General features: G+C 35.1%; 2 protein-coding genes across 6 annotated transcripts in view; both read right to left on the bottom strand.

The window, feature by feature from the left end:
• LOC100259875 (uncharacterized) overlaps positions 1-11,509 on the bottom strand; it is a 28,217-nt gene extending 16,708 nt beyond the window's left edge. For 2 of the 5 annotated variants that reach the window (XM_010658528.3, XM_002269939.4), the window contains exons 1-5: positions 11,286-11,509; positions 10,952-11,040; positions 9,202-9,418; positions 4,122-4,247; positions 3,858-4,007 (exon numbers count right to left, since the gene is read on the bottom strand). In XM_010658528.3, coding sequence (XP_010656830.1) covers positions 3,858-4,007; positions 4,122-4,247; positions 9,202-9,418; positions 10,952-11,022 — 564 coding nt within the window. In that variant the 5' untranslated portion in view covers positions 11,023-11,040; positions 11,286-11,509. Of the gene's footprint in view, positions 1-3,857; positions 4,008-4,121; positions 4,330-9,201; positions 9,419-10,951; positions 11,041-11,150 lie in introns of those variants that run through there. The other 3 variants (XM_059740625.1, XM_010658527.3, XM_019223170.2) reach the window with 2 other exon arrangements.
• Positions 11,510-12,830: 1,321 nt separating this feature from the next.
• LOC100244426 (CASP-like protein 2C1) lies at positions 12,831-16,165 on the bottom strand. The gene is made up of 3 exons (NM_001397868.1): positions 15,774-16,165; positions 15,535-15,676; positions 12,831-13,186 (listed from the first exon to the last, which is right to left on the bottom strand). Exons 1-3 carry the CDS (start codon positions 15,998-16,000, stop codon positions 12,935-12,937), a joined length of 621 nt encoding a protein of 206 aa, NP_001384797.1. The 5' UTR covers positions 16,001-16,165; the 3' UTR covers positions 12,831-12,934.
• Positions 16,166-19,305: the final 3,140 nt, after the last annotated feature.

Raw genomic sequence — 19,305 nt, forward strand, 5'->3', positions numbered from 1 at the left:
CGCATCTCAGACATCTCAGGCTTCTATTGCCTCTGTTGCCCAGCCTGGTAATGCCTCTACCTGCCTTACCCACACATCTTCTCTTGGACCCTGGATTCTAGATTCTGGAGCATCTGATCACCTATCTGGTAATAAGGATCTTTTCTCCTCTATTACTACTACCTCTGATTTACCTACTGTTACCTTAGCTAATGGTTCTCAAACTGTGGCTAAAGGTATTGGTTTGGCCCTTCCTCTGCCTTCTCTACCTCTCACTTCTGTCCTTTATACTCCTGAATGTCCTTTTAATCTTATTTCCATCAGCAAAATCACTCGTACTCTTAATTGTTCTATTACCTTTTCTGATAAATTTGTGACCTTGCAGGACCGGAGTACGGGGAAGACGATTGGCATAGGACGTGAGTCTCAAGGCCTCTATCACCTCACCTCAGATTCATCTCCTGCAGTTTGCATTTCCACTGATGCTCCTCTCCTCATTCACAATCGTCTGGGCCACCCTAGTCTCTCCAAGTTCCAGAAGATGGTTCCTCGTTTTTCCACTTTGTCGTCGCTTCCGTGTGAGTCATGTCAGCTTGGGAAACATACTCGTGTCTCGTTCCCAAAGCGTTTGAATAATCGGGCAAAGTCTCCTTTTGAGCTTGTCCACACTGATGTTTGGGGTCCTTGTCGGACTGCGTCTACTTTAGGATTTCAGTATTTTGTCACTTTCATTGATGACTATTCTCGATGTACTTGGTTATTTTTAATGAAAAATCGAGCTGAGTTATTCTCTATTTTCCAGAAATTTTATACTGAAATCCAAACCCAGTTCAATATTTCTATTCGTGTGTTACGCAGTGACAATGCCAGGGAATATTTTTCAGCCCAATTTACTTCGTTTATGTCTCATCATGGGATTCTTCATCAGTCTTCTTGTGCTCATACTCCTCAACAAAATGGGGTAGCTGAACGCAAGAATCGACATCTTGTTGAGACAGCTCGTACTCTCCTCCTCCATAGTCACGTTCATTTTCGTTTTTGGGGGGACGCTGTTCTTACCGCTTGTTATTTGATTAATCGTATGCCCTCCTCTGTCTTACACGATCAGATTCCTCACTCCCTTCTTTTCCCTGACCAACCACTTTATTTCCTTCCTCCTCGTGTCTTTGGTTGTACTTGCTTTGTTCATATTCTCACTCCTGGACAGGACAAGCTTTCCGCCAAAGCCATGAAGTGCCTCTTCTTGGGATATTCCAGACTTCAGAAGGGTTATCGTTGTTATTCCCTTGAGACTCATCGATACTTTATCTCCGCTGATGTCACCTTCTTTGAGGACTCACCATTCTTTTCCACCACTTCTGAGTCTCTTCCTGTTTCTGAAGTCTTGCCCATTCCCATTGTCTCCCCACCTGATGCTATGCCCCCTCGACCACTTCAGGTTTATCATCGTCGCCCTCGTGTCGTTGCTCCTCTCCCTTTTCCTGAGGCACCTGCTGACTCACTTCCTATCCATTCGGCTTCACCTGCCCCGGCTCTGCCTTCTCCTAATGACTTACCCATTGCTGTTCGGAAAGGTACTCGCTCTACTCGTAATCCTCATCCTATTTACAATTTTTTGAGTTATCATCGATTATCTTCACCCTATTCTGCTTTTGTTTCTGCTATATCCTCTGTTTCTCTTTCAAAGAGCACCCATGAAGCTCTTTCCCATCCAGGCTGGCGACAGGCAATGGTGGATGAAATGGCTGCTCTGCACTCTAATGGCACTTGGGATCTTGTTGTTTTACCCTCTGGTAAATCTACAGTTGGTTGTCGTTGGGTCTATGCAGTTAAGGTTGGTCCTGATAGTCAGGTTGATCGCCTTAAGGCCCGCTTAGTTGCTAAAGGCTATACTCAAGTTTATGGTTCTGATTATGGTGACACATTCTCACCTGTTGCCAAGATTGCTTCTGTCCGCTTGCTTCTCTCCATGGCTGCTATGTGTTCTTGGCCTCTTTATCAGTTGGATATTAAAAATGTCTTCCTTCATGGTGATCTTGCCGAGGAAGTTTATATGGAGCAACCTCCTGGTTTTGTTGCTCAGGGGGAGTCTGGTTTAGTGTGCAGGTTACGCCGTTCTCTATATGGCTTGAAACAATCTCCTCGAGCATGGTTTAGCCGTTTTAGTTCTGTTGTTCAAGAGTTTGGCATGCTTCGCAGTACAGCAGACCATTCAGTTTTTTATCATCATAACTCCTTGGGGCAGTGTATTTATCTGGTTGTTTATGTGGACGACATCGTCATTACAGGCAGTGATCAGGATGGTATTCAGAAACTAAAGCAACATCTTTTTACCCACTTTCAGACCAAAGACTTGGGGAAACTCAAGTATTTCTTGGGAATTGAGATAGCTCAATCCAGTTCTGGTGTGGTCCTTTCCCAAAGGAAGTATGCTTTAGACATCCTGGAAGAAACCGGTATGTTAGACTGTAAACCGGTAGACACACCTATGGATCCGAATGTCAAACTTGTACCAGGACAGGGGGAGCCTTTAGGAGACCCCGGGAGATATCGACGGCTCGTAGGTAAATTGAACTATCTCACCATTACTCGTCCAGACATTTCTTTTCCTGTGAGTGTTGTTAGTCAATTCCTACAGTCACCATGTGATAGCCATTGAGATGCCGTAATCCGTATTCTTCGATATATCAAAAGTACACCAGGCCAAGGTGTATTGTACGAGAACAGAGGTCATACTCAAGTTGTTGGTTACACAGATGCAGATTGGGCTGGCTCACCCACAGATAGACGTTCCACTTTAGGGTACTGTGTTTTTATTGGAGGTAATCTAATATCTTGGAAGAGTAAGAAACAAGATGTAGTGGCCAGATCTAGCGCTGAAGCCGAGTATCGAGCTATGGCTTTGGCAACATGTGAACTCATATGGTTAAGACATCTTCTTCAGGAGTTGAGATTTGGAAAGGATGAACAGATGAAACTCATCTGTGATAACCAGGCCGCATTACATATTGCATCCAATCCAGTCTTTCATGAAAGGACCAAGCATATTGAAGTTGACTGTCATTTCATTAGAGAGAAGATCGCATCAGGATGTGTTGCTACAAGTTTTGTCAATTCAAATGATCAACTAGCAGACATCTTCACTAAATCTCTCAGAGGTCCTAGGATTAAATATATTTGTAACAAGCTTGGTGCATATGACGTATATGCTCCAGCTTGAGGGGGAGTGTTGAATATAATGTATTTATAGTATATTATCTTTCCTTGTTAATATAGGTCACATGTATGGTAGTTAGGACTCTTAGCCTTGTATATATATATATCTCAATTGTAAGTAGATATTAAATGAATGAGAATTAAGGTTTTTCTCCTTTCTCTCTCTCTCTTTCAACAACATCATATCATGCTAGATTTTGGAGACCTAGAACAAAGTAAGCCCTTTCATGTTGACAATATGTGGGCCAAATCCAAGGGCTTTGAGGACAGAATAAAAAAAGAGATGGAAGGTCTATAAATTTTATGGGAATTTGAATTTCAGGTTGAATAAGGACATGAAAGCACTGAAGGAAAATAGAAAGAGATGGAATAGACACATCTTTGGAAATGTTGTAATAGAAAAGGATATAGTGTCAAACAAAATTTGAGGGTGGTACCCAAAAAAAAAAATCCATAGTGTCAACATAGACAATCAGTTCAGCAATATCACCCTCCAATTTGATACTTTAGGGGGGCACAAAAAACCTTCATATAGAAACTCACCACATCATAATTTATATTAGCTCTGTAATATAAAGATCCATATTAAAAGACATTAAAAATTATGATAGTTTGGGTAATGCTCCAGTGGATCCTGGAAAACATAAACAAGAGAAGTTTACCGTTTCTCCTGGCTCAAGCAGGTCGGCAATACGTCTCTTTATTTTTCCAATAGCTGCTGTTGTAAGGTCTTGGGTGTCATCTTCAACTTTTGTCACCATATTTCTTTTGTCAAATTTTGGTTCAAGATCAACACTATCAAGCCATGCATCCTACAATAACTCAAATAAATTTTATAAAAAGCTTTTAACTTGTCCCAAAATATTGTCATAAATGGTTTTTATTCTATAGTTGAAAATTGAATATAGACTAACTATATTGTGTACCTTAATTTCTTTCTCGTTTACATATTCCACAAAATTTCCCTCTGAATCAAAGTAGCCTTCTTCCCTCTCTTGATTCAGATTAAAAGGTTCTATTTGAATCCCATCATCATCAAAGTTCTCATCACCCTGCCAAAATAAATCCCCCGTCATTGCCTTTCCTTGGACCCAATAACTGATGAAACCGGCAGTTATCGAAACTGTAAAAATGCTGCCAATCCAAGGAAAGGAACATTTTAATTATAAATATACTGAAATTAAACAGCATATAAAGCACCATAAATAAACATGTAGTTGTAGAGAGTTAAACCTGTAACAGAGAAGAAAATGACATAAATACCAATTTCTGCTCTCAGATTAGAGTACTAAAAAACACCTTGTAGATCAGCTGATAAAATGAAAAAAATAATAATAATAATAATAAGAAAAAGACAAATTGAATATACTTTGACAAATGAGTTCATATTGGACACTGTAAGAGCAAAAATCAAGGAACTAGAATGTGCAAATCTAGATAACAACAATCAAAAATCAAAGAAAATGAAACACAATGAATAAGTTATGTGCTTGTGCTGACTTAATGCTTCCAGGATCAATTGCTGTCAGATCACATCAGAATGAGAAAATCGTTCTGTAGATATGTCCTTATGAATTCTTTCCAGAATGACATCAGCTCATGCTCCGAACTGCCCCAAACTTGCTTGACATTGATGGATTAAGAATGGGAATAAGGTTGTGTGTGTTTGAAGAATGTGGCTCAAGGCAGATGATTTTGTCAATAGAACAGCTTGGTGTGAAAGCTAAAAGTCCACTGGTACTTTAAAGTTTTAGGTTGGCAAAGAAGGTGGAAGCTGACAAAAATGTTGACAAATGGAAAAGAGAAGTTTATGGTAGTGTAACAGTTACAAGGCAAAAAGAAATTAAGAATTGGGACATAGAGGGAAAGGGAAATGGGCCTTCCAGGGAGATTTTTTTTTTTTTTTTTTTTTTTTTAAGTGGAAGAAAAGAAATTGTATTGAAAAGAGACGCTAAAATAGCAACTCAAAAAAATACAAAAGAGATGCACCCTCCTCCCTGGTTGGGACATAAAAACAGCCGTCAAAAGCAGAGGAGCCAAAAAAACCACCCTCATCGATATCCCACCCAATCAATGAAACCAACTAAAGTCGAAGGACCATCTTTTATGAACAATTTCATCTCTGATCATATAAAATAAACAAAAGAGCTCTTAAGTCTTTGAATGGACAGCAAATCATTTTCAAACGCAATTCTGTTTCTTACCTTCCAAACCGTCCAAAAAATACATAAAGGGTCTGCTCTCCAAACTTCCCTTCTCTTTTTTCCCACAAAAGACCCATCCCGCCCCAAGAGCGTCATCTTAACAGAGGCTAGCAGCACCCACTGCACCCCAAAGAGAGTGAAAAACAACGCTCAAAGAGTCCTTGTCTTGGCACAATGGAGGAGGATATGATCTATCGATTCCTCGTGCATTTGGCAAAGGTAGCATCTATTTGCTAAAGGTCATCCTTTTTTTTTGAAGTTGGTCCAAAGTAAGAACCTTCCCCCAAGTTGCTTCCGACCCAAAAAAACTCACTTTGGGTTGCACACAAGATTTCCAAATGACATTTGATGGGAAAGAGACTGAAGGGCCTGATTCTAAGGCTTCGTAGAGAGACTTAACAAAGAACTTCCCACATTTAGTCTCTATCTAAAGCACCCTAGCTTCGACATCCTACCGAACACTCTTCCCATTGAAGCCCAATAAAAATCTGTGCACCTCATCCATCTCTCAATCATTGAATGGTCTAGAGAAATGCGGGCTCCAACTCCCCCCTCCCTCAATGAAACTCCACACATCTTTTACCCAAGCGTCCTTGGAAGCAGCTAGAGCAAATAAAGTAGGAAAAGTAACACAAAAAGGTGAATCTCCACACCATCTATCCTTCCAAAATCTCACTCTTTGACCATTGTCCACCACAAAGGAGAGTCTATTGCTCACAACATGTCACTCCCTCTTAATTGTTTTCCACAACCCCACACCATACCCATCCCTCACTTCTTTGGAGCACCAACCTCCTTGCTCCTCCCCATACTTTCCCCAAATCACTTGATTCTAAAAGGCCCCTCTCTCATTTGTAAACCTCCAATTCCATTTGCACAAAAGCACCTTATTAAGAGAAGAAAGACACTTCACCCCCAAACCCCTTTTTCTTTTGTCTAAGCAAACAAGCATCCATCTTACAAAATGAGGTTTCCGCAAGAGCCCACCTCCCCACAAAAAATCTCTTTGAATCTGCTCCAACCTCAATCTGACCGTCCTAGGTAAAGTAAGCACAAACATGAAATAAATGAGCAAGCTAGCCAAAGTACTCCAAATCAAAGTGAGTCTCCCTCCTTTAGAGATGTATTGTCTCTTCCACATTGTCAATCTCTTCCGAAACCTCTCCTCCACTCCATCCCAAGCAGCGAAGGACTTAAAAGGAGCTCCCAAAGGCAATCCCAAATAAGAGGAGGGGAGACTTCCGACCTTACAACCAAGTTTTGCAGCCAAAGCCTCCACGTTTTCCACACATCCTACTGGGATTAACTCACTTTTATCCAAATTAATTCTCAACCCCAAAATGGCCTCAAACCACATTAGAGTTCAACTTAAATGCTTCATCTGATCCTGAGAAGCCCCACAGAAAACCAAAGTGTCATCGGTGAACAATAAGTAGGACACATGAGCCCCTTCACCACCTCTACCCCTTCCAGGGAGATGAGATGCCCAAAGTAATGAAGAATAAAAAGGAATATAGGAGATTGATGAAACTGTAATATCAATTGGAGACAAGGTTCACAGCTCTTTGGTGGGAAGAGGGGCCCATATAAACTACATAATGGAGAAGCAATTATATTAGGAAGTCAAAAATTGACAGAGAGTAAAGGATTAGGGAAGAGGAGACTAGTAGTGAGCAACTTAGCTTTTCAAAGAAGTGTATTTGGAACCAATGGGATGGAAATTTAGGCTAGATGACCTTACTATCCCCAACCTCAGTACAAAGACAAGGGGGCGGATTGAGAGGGGTTTAGGTGAAGAACTGATGATAGCACTAAAAGATTTAGGAAGGATAAGGATTTAGCATCACATGCGTTGGCAGTAGTGTCTTGCCGGTAGAGTTGGGAGGTTGTTATAGGGAATCTGACAAGAATGGGTCCTTATTTCATGTGACTGAATTTTCATAACAGTATAAAAGCCACCTTTATTCCATCGTTGTGGTAACATAAAGGGAGTGGATGAAGAAATTGCAAGATTCCAGGCCTATAAACTTGGGAAGAGGTATATATATATATATATTTCTAGCAAAGATTTTAGTTGAGAAGCTTGGGATGGTGGTAGGAATTTCCAGTTCCTAGAATGCTTGTGGAGAGATGTCAGAACCTAAAATGTGGATCCGGATGCAAAATAATATTTTGACATTAAAATATAGATATACAAAAGGGTTTATGATCATTTCCATTAGAATTTAATTATGTACTTATTCATTTCCCACGGATTTTAGGGACAAATGGGTGGGTTTGATCATCTGGCTCATCTCACCAATTATATTCTTGGTAATAATCAGTGGATCTCCCACAGGTTTTTTATGGGTGCTCTAGGGCACTAAGGTCTGGATATGCTGATGGATACTTCAGCACATTGGTTAAAAAAGGCAGTGGAAGGGAATGTTGTGAACAGATCCCAAATGCAGCCAAGAGAAGAGGATCAGGAGTTTACCTCAGTTTTAGTTGGATGCAAATGTTGCTAATGTTACTTTTTGGTATTGAAGTAGATTCCTTGAAAACCTGAGATATCTCATATTCAGGTTTTTCTGCTTTTAAGGCAGTTTTAGGGTTGAAGCTGAATTTTGGGGAAGATTAAACTTATTTTCTGCAGGGCTCCTACAGGATACCCAATGCTTGGCATTAATGTCAGAATTCAAGGTGGGAACTCTTCCTTCAACAAACTTGGGGTCAAATAAAGGTTAGGCTCAAAAGGTTGAAAAGGCGGTATCTTTTTAAGTGAGCAAGAGTAACTCGTACCAGTACTCAATCTAGTCCACCAATATACTTCATATCCATTTTTATTATCCCAGTTCTAGTGAGAAAGATTGGGAAAAAATGTCAGGATTTCTGTGCGGTAGGTTTGAGGAGGGGATAAGATGCACCTGGCTGATTGAGAGTTGGTGTTTTCTCCAAGAAGTGGAGCAGTTAAAGTATTAAAGATCTCAGTCATTAACAAACCATTGCCAAGGAAATAGCCATGGAGGTTCATTGTGAAATGGGACAGTTTGTGGAGAAGAGCACCATCGAGGAGTGAGGGAAGCAAGAGATTGTGGAATTTTAGAAAGGCATGGGAACACGAGGGATGGAGTTGTTGAAGAGTAATATGTAAGAGGTCTCTACATACAAATGCAACAAAGTGGGGGATGGGCTTAGGTAAAATCTTGGAATAAAATGTGGTGTTGAGAAGTTACTCTGAAGGTGAGTTAGAATAGGGATTATAGACAAGCTACAAGGGTGGAGAATCTGAGTCAATCAGAGGCATGAAGTTACTAGAATCCCAGGTCCATCACCAATGTTCCTGGTTGGGAATTAGAAGAGGTTAACTCCTTTGGGCCATTAATTTCAACAGAGATTAATGGGGATATGGTGGACACAGTTAGAGGAAGCAAACTAAGAGTTATCCTTCCACCCAATGATTTTCCACCCATCTAATCTTTGCACAACTCTCTCAATCACCGGATCCCAAAAATCACAAGCCTTTGTGTTCCCCCCAATGGAAGACCCAAATAGGGAAGAGGCCAATCAAAAGCCTTGCAATAAACTGAAATAAAATAAAAAAAAGAGGCTCACCTTGAACAATTATGGTTGGTATACATGAAATTTTCTTGTAATTTATGATAAAAAATTTTGCAATTCTTTCATTAAGAAAAAACAAAGCAAAAGGCTAATACGATGGCAGCCATATCAATAATGAGGTTGTTGAGATAGCAACATATGAAGAGAGAAAAGAAAGAAAATAATAATTATACAAATCTAAAAAGAGGACTCAGAAACAAACCTCATAGTTCATTTCTGCAGCTGAGATGTCATGAAAAATCCCCCTACTTTCTTCACTGAAGAGTTCAGCAGTAATCTGAGTCCGATGTTTTGCACGTTCTTTCGCAGCGAGACGTGGATCTTTCAACTCACTTGGGACATCTTCATCTTTTCCTGCATTTAAAACTTCATCTCCTGGTTTCACCTTTTTACCCTTCGGAAATTTCACTCTCTTCTGCCTGTTCAAAAAAAAAAAAAAAACAGAAGAAAATTCATGAACTGGTTACAAAGTAAATAAAAGCATTTTTGCATCCAGGTTATGCAACTAGATGAAAACTAGCTTCTGAAAATGATACTGTGTCATGGAGAATAGTTATCACACCTCATCATTAGGCTTGGATATGCATACATGCATGCACCAACTATGTTCTTTTTGTTTCAGCCAAAAACATTTACATGGAAATTCTTCCCAAGATAGTTTCCTTTGAGTGATATGGCAATTTGTTCCAAGCTTCAAAGGGAAAATTTTCATTACCACAAATGGAGTTTTAAAGAAAAAATATTTTCCAGTAGCTACTTCTTTTCATAAACAGCCTAAAACCTTTCCTCAAAAATGTAAATACTTTATATGAATCTCCATGAATTAGATGGTATATTGGCATAAAACATAGATAGAATCGTGAAAGCAACAATAACTCTTTCCACAAGAAATCAATTTTCCCTACAAAAATTCTAGAAAATATTTCCCATTAAAAGAAAAGAAACAAAAAAAAAAAAAGAACCAAAGGATCCTCAATGAGACATGAGTCTATTATCAAATGGTCACAATATTGAAACCATGTGCTTCAAAGAGACTGAAATGCAAGAGAATTTACAACAAGGCTCACATGACTACTAGGGGTGGCGGAATGGAGGGATAAATAGCTTGCTATATTGCTACGATAAACACGTCCCTTATGTTTTGATACATGAAAATATGGATGATTTCATGAGGACGGTGAAACGACATTGTATCAGTTTTGATGACCTAAGAGAATGTCCTGTGATCAGATCATCAGAATTTTCAGAGACCACCAAGACGACGCCAATTGGTCTGTAAAAAACCATGGCCTGACTTATGCTGAACTTTTGCTCATTTTACTTGTAAGTTAGGCCATATGCATCATTAATCCGGATTTTGTTGCTTTGCTATCTGAATGTTTGCCTTTGATTAATAAGAAAGATTTAGGGGCTGTTTGGCAATGTTTTTGAATGCAGTTCTCAAAAATCAGTTTTTGAGAATAGTTCTTAAAAATAGTTTTATGATGTCTTCATGAACAAAATTCTGTTTGTAAATTGTGTTGACCTATTTTCGTGAAGGCACTATGCAGTCCATGCACTTATGCATAGAAAAATGTTTCTAGATAATTCTCCGTATTTCTAACTGTTTGTCAAAACAATCTAAAAAACATGTGAAAATATCTTAAATTTGTTCTAAAAAATCACCCAATTTTCATAAAACAAACTATTTTCAATCCTAATTTTGTCAACCGTGTTTTATAAGTAGGAAAAATCTTTCCTGTTCAGTTTAAAACCAGTTGCCAAACACTCCCTTAGATTCCAATCTGTTCCCTTTTCCTCTAAGCAACCAAACAAAGAGAATGATTTTAAAGAACGCAAAGAATCATCATATTAGACAAATAATGGACTGAATTGAATCAGTGAATAGCTGAAGAGTTGAATCAGACAAAGCAAAAAAACAGGAGTTAGGGTTTTGAGAGGAAGAGATTTACATTGGGGGCTTGTTGAGGACATCATCTGCTGAGAGTGGGCGTTTCATAGAGCGCGCTGGCTTCTCCTCCATAAGAGCAACCAACCAATCCTGAATTCAGGAATCAAAGAAAAAAATTTTAAAAAATAAAATAAAATAAAATTCACCACTGCCAGTAGAAACAACTGGCAGGCAATAGAAACAGTATCAGAGAGACCCACTTTGCAAATCGATAACCCCTCCGTTTGGTTGCAAAGAAAACAAAGGAAAAAAAAAATTCATATCTTCACCTTTCCCAAACAAAACAAGAAATGAAAACCCCAATTCAAAAAAGACAAAAGGTTGCCCCGGCTCACCTGGGTGGAGTATATTCTTTACTGGGGTTACAATGAACGAACAGGCATGAAAGCTTCCATATCTTTTATATTTTACACATTTTCTCGCGAAACAAACCGAACGTAATGAGTAGCTGAAGTCGGAGAGGAGGAAGAGGCTCGAGGAACCCCTTTCCGGGGAAAGTCTACGGAAGACGCTAATACGGCGTCGTTTTGATTGGACCTTTTTTTAGTTTCTTTTTCTTAAATTAAATTTTTTTATTTTTTGATATTTAAGATATAATAATTTGTTTTTATTTTTTTAGTTATTGTTTTTAAAATGAAAAGTTAATAAAAAAACAGAATGAAATTTTTTTCTAATTTAAATAATTATCTCTTCTTCTTTGGCTTTCACAATAGATAATTTCCAAATATAGAATAATATAAATTTAATTTTGGTGCAATAAGATATGGAAGTTTTTTCATATTCTATTATTCATATTAAATTACTTACTATTTAATTGATAAAACAAAAATTTTCTATGAATATTTTTTATTATTATAAAAACCAAAAACCATTCTTATTAAGATTTTTCTCTTTTCTACGTTGTACAGTAATTCATCTTCATTTTCATTTATATCAAATGCACTCAAAATAAAAATTAAGAGTTTGTTTGGTTATATGATTTAAAAATAATTTTCTGTTTTTAACGATTAAAAATTGTTTTAAAAATTTTCTAACACTGTTTATTGAAAACAAGTTTTAAAAACAAAGTGAAATAGAAAATAATTTTTAGAGAATAAATAGAAATTATTTTCACTAATTTTAAAAATAAAAGAAAAACATGAGTCCCTTTTGTCATGTTTTCTTAAACTTGTTTTTTAAAAACTATTTTTAAGTTAAAAAAAAAAAAAAAAAACAAGTGTCAAGAAACATGATCAAATGGGTCCAAATTTATTTTAGAAACAAATTATTTTAAAGAATAAATTTAAAATATTATGCTTTTGTAAAGTATTACGAGTAATAATTGAAAATATTGAAAAGAATTTAAAACTTTTATGTAACTATGGAATACCATTATGGAGAATATATTAAGAAAAGGGTTTTTGATATTTGACTTGTGGAATAGAATTTTTCTCAAACAATTGAAAATTATTCTCCAAAAAAGTTATCTTACATGTCACCTAATAATACAAATTTTAATAGAAAAAATAATTAAAAATATGAATAATAAAATAACAAAACTATTTTTACTACTACTTCCATCATTAAAAGCAATATATGAAGATAGAATATAACACTTTGGAGAATTTAAATAAAAATTTTGAATATGTGACTTCTACTTTTCAGTTTGATTTATCCTTATTTTGAAAAAATAGAAAACCTATACTTTTTCTCAATTTTGATACGGGAAAAAGATTTTTATTTAGTTAAATCTTTTAAAAATATAAAAATTATTCTTAATTTTAATAAAAACGTTTCTAAAATACACTTTTCAAACATAATTACATCGAATCACATTTACTTTTACTTCTCTTTGTACTTCTACTATTGCTAAACGCAAAAGTTTGACACTATCTCAGACATACCTTATAGAGAGAGGTATTTGCATGGATACAAATACAATGTACATTCTGCATTAAGCCAACATTACAAAGGCACATAATTTATCAGCCTTGATGGAAAAGAACTAAGTGGGCTTTAGGAGGTGAAATTGTTTAGGTGAGTAGAGTCTGAACAAAGAGAAGGCAGACAGAGAAGAGAGCAGGACCATGAGGAGGGAGGCTAGGTAGCCAGAGAGAAGAGCCCCACCAACTTGGATGCAGAACCTGGTGTATCTGTTGCATACCTTCATCCATTGAAGGCTGCTCTCACCAGTGACAGCTATAATGGAGGCCTGCAATGCAGCTGTGTTTGCTGAAAATACGGTGTACACTGCTGCCTGTTTCCCATCACATTAAAGTAGTGAGTGAAACGTATATAATCTACACCACTGAGAGACAATTAATTAGCAAATAAAATGTCTTTTTCCTTTTATAAATGACTAAAAATTGACCAACCTTTAGGCCCATTTGTTTTCTTGGCTCAACTCTCAAGGGACTACAACAGTTCTAGTAGTCCTCTTCTTCTTCTTCTCTTTTATTTATTTATTAATTATTTAATTAAAAAAAATTAAATAAATTTTAAGTTAATTTTATTAAACAATCTTAATACTTAAAGTAAGAATTAAATAACAAATTTTAAATTAACAATTTAAATATAATTTAACATAAATTCAACTTAAATTATTAAAAAATAAATCTTAAATTTTACCAAACACCTTAATCTTTTATAAACATCAATATATATATATACCCAAACACTAGCCATTTTTCTACAAAAACATTTTTAATAAAAAAAAAAAAAAAACAACTTGCAAAAGCACCATAGACTAAACATACTGTTACAAGGATCACTCTCAAACAAGCCCTAAATTTGTATGAGCAATAATAAAAGTACAACTTGTAAAAACGTTATAAACTGAACATATTTTTATAAGAATCACTATCAAATAGACTTTAAATTTATCGAAATTGGTATAATGATTTTAGGATGGTGGTAAGATGGTATGGGAAGATTCCTAAGAGACTTGTCTTCTCTAGGCATTCAAGGGGTCAAAGATTCCAAAACAATTCATTCATGCTAATCAATATTGACAGCTATATATAGAACCCTCAGCAAAAGCCTTGAGTATTTAAATAGGAAAATGACTTGTGCTATGCAGAGGTTTTTCATATTTGCCTAAAATATTCAAAAGAGATGCATAGCATAACTCATTAATATTTGATAGAGACAGTGGGCTCTGGACATATGCGTTGGTTGAGTCCATTTGGTAGAGTTTAGCTTTATCAAAAGTAGCTTGATCACAAGGAAAGGACCACATAATTTATGGCACCATAACTGACAGAGATGAATGCAGGTGGCCTGGTTTATTACCATGCATGCTTTAACTGATCAACATTGATTTTAGTGGCTCTGGAAGCAATTACTCCAAAGAAGACTGAATGGCTATGATATGTCCAATCGCCCTGCCTCATTGTTTTCTCTAACTTGGACCTCGGTTCATACAATCGAGGATTTGACTTTATGTTAAACGATCAATTAACCGAAAAGTTTAAGTTTTAGACAATGACATAATTTATATTCAGCTAATGGGACTCTAGATACCACGTTAAACTATCGATTGTTGACCTATAAATCGATATATCCATTTGTGGGATCCATGGACAATAAATGAGAAAAGGACTTGAATTTGAGACTTCGGTTATATTACGTTCAATTATCAATTTTGACTAAAGTTTAAATTTCGGCATATCATATTTGGGTTAGCTAGAAGTTCCTTATCATATTTAATTATCAATTTTTCTAACAATTTTAATTATTAAAATTTAAATACATAATATATATCATGTTTTAATAATAGATAATCATTCAATAATATATACCAAGCTGATAATATTTTTGATACCATGTTAAACTATAAATTATCTTTAAAACTTAAATTATTGGATAATAAGCTTAAATTATTGCAACAAAGTTAGTTGGTGTAGGTTGATTATCAGATGGGCTCTCCTCCACATCCAACACTAAGAAGAAATAAAGGGACAAGCTCAAAGTTGCATTGATCCATTGGGGTGCCTTATCTTTACCCTTTTTTATCATCCAATACTACAAAATTAAGCAAAAAAATTCAATTGAATTTCAAATAATTGAGAATTGAATTAATTCATCAACTATGTGTTTTAATTTATATTTGAGTTAAAGCATTAAAATCTTGTCTTAGAGCTTTTTTTAGAATTACAAAACAAGCATCAATGAGATCTGGAAATGACATCTTAACATTCAAGATTTTGCTACCATTTTTTTTTAACGGAAAGAAATCTTCGAAATAATCTTCGAGACCAAACTTTATAATATTTATAGGAAAATCTAATATCCAAATGATTGACTTTAAATTATAAATATCTTTCTTAGTTGAACAATATGATATTTTATTTGTTTTTTGTAAACATAATGATAATAGTAAATATTAAGATCTTGATACCTTATTAAACTATCATATGGTCACCTAAAAGATAGGTTTAACTAAAGCATAGGCTTGTCCAGGGGGTCAAACTTAAAGAAAAACATGGAAATGAATTTTCAAAAAAAAAAAAAAGAAGAAAGAAAAATGAAAATATGTTCAAATATTCGATGACTGAATTTCTGAAGGTATGGTGCCATGAACCAGGCAAAAAACAGAAGACATACCTGATCTAAGAGGAAACAAACCCAAGGAAGAGTGACATATGACACGTTTATAAGCTTCCCTTTCAACTTAGCAGAGATAAAACCCCTGCCTAGTTGAAGGAGATTATACCCAGCAGCCACAGAATCAACATAAACCACGACTCTGTGAAAAAACAACCAAACGTTTACTAGAAAAATCATTATCATTCAATACAAAAAAAGCAAGAACAGATGATGAAAAGATCAGCCAGAGAGCTCACTGGAGAGCACCCAAGTCTCTGAAAGTGGCAGTCTTCTTAATAGTGGAGAAGAGAAGCTTGGTTTGGGTGTCAAAGCCCAGCAAACAAGCAGTCAAGACCAAGACCAGTATGGCAAAAAGCCTCAGAAAAGCTTCAGCTCTGGCCAGTGAGATCCCAGAAGAAGACTCCATCATCCCTTTTCTCAGGTGGGGTGTGACTGTTCTAGGGCCAACACCCAATACCGACATGCATCTGTATATGTAGGTGAGGACTGAGGAGGCCAAGTGGGTAGGGAGAGACGCAAAATCAATGGCCAAGAAAGGTCCACGAGAGCTTGGGGGATGGGAAGAAGCTAGGCTCTTATGAGATACAGATTGGAAACCAACGTGATGGAATTGATTCAGAAATTAAGGAGGCACGGCAAGGGCTGTCCCACTCTGTATATGAGTCTGGATTTGCAGTTATGAGGTGAAGTGGTGGCATCACCACTTGACACTTCTGGGTCAACCCTAGTATAGTAATAACTAATAACTGGGTATATGAGAACCGCCTGTTTCGCAAATGCCTACTTATTTATTTGAGTTACTTTCCTGACTTTTATGTGGGTTTTAGGAAAAAAAATCCCATCCTTAGAGAAGAGGTTTTAGCATGTAGTGTTTTTGCTCGTTTTATTAACATTTTTAACACTTGAATGATAAAAATTTTAAGTATTAGAAATATTAAAAACGTTTTCTAAAATCATTATCAAACATATTTTTCATATTATAAATAAAAAAACAATTAAGCATTAATTCTAAATATTTGAAAGAATTTGACAAAGTTTTAAAACTATTTGTGAAGAATGATTTAAAGTAATTTTTTATCTACCATCAAAATAAGTTTTTGGTGATATTTGAAACCATTGTTGGAAACACTTTGAGAACATTTTTTTTTGTTTGTTGGAGTTGGGGTTGGAGTTGGGTTTGGATGACCAAGTGGATTGACCTGACCTAATCCAACAAAAATGAGAAATGGGGAAATAGTTTCAGGGAATTAAAATTATCTATAAATTGTCAAGTTCGAAAGAACACGCTTCTACAAGAAAATCATTTAAATTTTTTTATATATATATATTTTCTCTATAAAAACAAAGGTTAAAACATTTATACTATGTAAATTGAGTTTTTTTTCTTTTTGTAATTTCATTCATAACTTAGGTAGAGAATTTGTTAATGAAACAATTGATTTAGATTTTGAGCATTTCAAAATGTAATCTGAATCCTTATTTTCCATCAATATAAAATTCATTAATTAGTCTCCTTTAAAATATTTTTAATGAAATTATTACCAACATATGCAAGATAGAGACATATATAATTCTCGCTCTTTTGGGTAAATATGCTTAGGATTTATGAATTTGAAATTTTATTAAATATCTCTTTTATTTTAAGTGAAAAATGAGGTAAGTGAAAATAAAAAATAAAAATAATAGAGAAACCATTCGACGAAATTTCAAATTATGAGAGTTAGATCTATTTGGTCAAAACTTGAAGACATGCGAACAAAATTGACCCAAAGGGTAGTTCCAATTACTTCTTTTAGTTTCTTCTAATTTGTCTTTATTTTGGGGCACCTTCACATCATGAAAACAGGGCCATACGCTAACAAACATAAATGAATGGGAAAATGTTAAATCAAATGAAGGAGTAGGAAATGGCCCTTGATTATGCTATTAGGAAGTAGCACTTTCATATTGAATGTAAGTTTGAATGTCACAACCAACTTAAATTGTCAATTTTATATCTAGTCCCGGTTATAGTCTCTTTCATGGAATCACTATAGTTGAGGGCAAAATTTTTAGCATTTATAAAAATCAACTTATCAATCATATATAGACCCATGCATTTTTAAAACTGTGAGAATTAGTCAATCCATGATAAACAATATTTACATTGGTAACAATGTCCATGATTTATCTTGAGGCTATTATACCAATCGAAAACCCAAAATTTCATAATATTAAAGTTATAAACATCTATGGTCGGATCTTTCATTTAGCTTTAAATTAATATTAACATTAAATCTTAAATGTTATTTCATGCACATTTTGGTCAAAGTACCACCTTTAACCATTCAGGTAGTATATTTTAATGATATAAGTACTATCTTTAACTACCATATATATCATCTTTGACCAATGAGTACATAAAATTTGAATTATTTTTAAAGGGTTTCTATTTTTTATTATTTTTATATGATTGCATGAAAATTCACTTTTTCCTAAAACATATATTATGATTTTTCACTTTCTTTTTTTTTGCATTAATTTTTATATATTTTTATTTCATTTTTGTTTTATTATAAGACTTCTTGAAGTTGGAAAAAACATTATTTAGATCAATTTCATAGGCAAGGTATAATTGATAGGAAAGTCCATGATTATTTGATTATCTTATTGGAATATGATTTCTTATTTATTTATTTTTTGTTGTTATTAATTTTCATTTGTAATAGGAAAAATATTATTTAGATCATTTTTTTTAATTTTTTAATAACAAATTGAAAATGATGTCATGAAATTTTTTATCAAGGGTCATAAATACATTCAATGAATCAGTGGAACTATAACTACAGTTCCAACTATTAGAATTAATTGTACTTTTGACACTGTTTATTTCTTCAAAACTAGAAAGGGTTTATTTCCAAATATATGTAGAGAGAGAAAGAGAGAATTTTCTTTAAAATATTTTAGAGCTTATTTAGGAGTGATTATGTGTGGACCCCGCATTTCGGCTCATGCGTTTCCCACTCGATGGCGAGCTCGATTTTTACTTGAAAAATTGATTTGTTGACTAAAAATGACTTGGAGTCGCCACTTATTTTTGTTTTATATTTAAAAGGGTAAACAAAATAAGAAAGAAAACCCTAAGTGTGACTCCTTGTTTTGGAAAAGATGGTCTGTGAAAAACCAGATCGGGTTCGGGGGTCAGGTTACTTATCAGGAAGGTACGGAAAAAAACCGTAGCACCCTTCTAAGTCCCTAAAGTCGGGTCTCTACTAATAAAATGAAGTTGACGTGACAATTGATGAGTAAGTCAATGAATACTTTGAATGATCATGCACACGTAAGAATCGAGACATGTATAGACAACGATTAGAGGGAAAATGGGTACATACCTGGGCAACGAGCCACCATGCGCTATCCATAGAGAGGGTTAGTACACCATATAGAGCACAAAACATATCCATGCATCACTAAACAGGGATTAGAATTGTTCGAAGAAAAACTGGATTTTTTAAATTCATTTGAGAATCAGAATCTTATAAATTATTCGAAAATTGGATTCTTAGGAATTAAATGTAAGAATGAGAACTTTTAGAAATTAAATTTGAAAGAAAATTGGGATTTTGAAGGGTTATTTGAAAGTTCGGGATTTTTAAGAAAAATTAAGTTACGAAGATCGGGATTATGGGAGTTAAATTTTGAAAGGGATCGGAATCTTAAGTTATTTGAGACATGGAAATTATGAAGGTTGATGTGTAAAAAATGGATATCTTAGAAATCATTCGAAGA

The sequence above is a fragment of the Vitis vinifera genome, chromosome 11, assembly GCF_030704535.1.
Source record: "Vitis vinifera cultivar Pinot Noir 40024 chromosome 11, ASM3070453v1".
In the NCBI taxonomy this organism is placed as follows: domain Eukaryota; kingdom Viridiplantae; phylum Streptophyta; class Magnoliopsida; order Vitales; family Vitaceae; genus Vitis; species Vitis vinifera.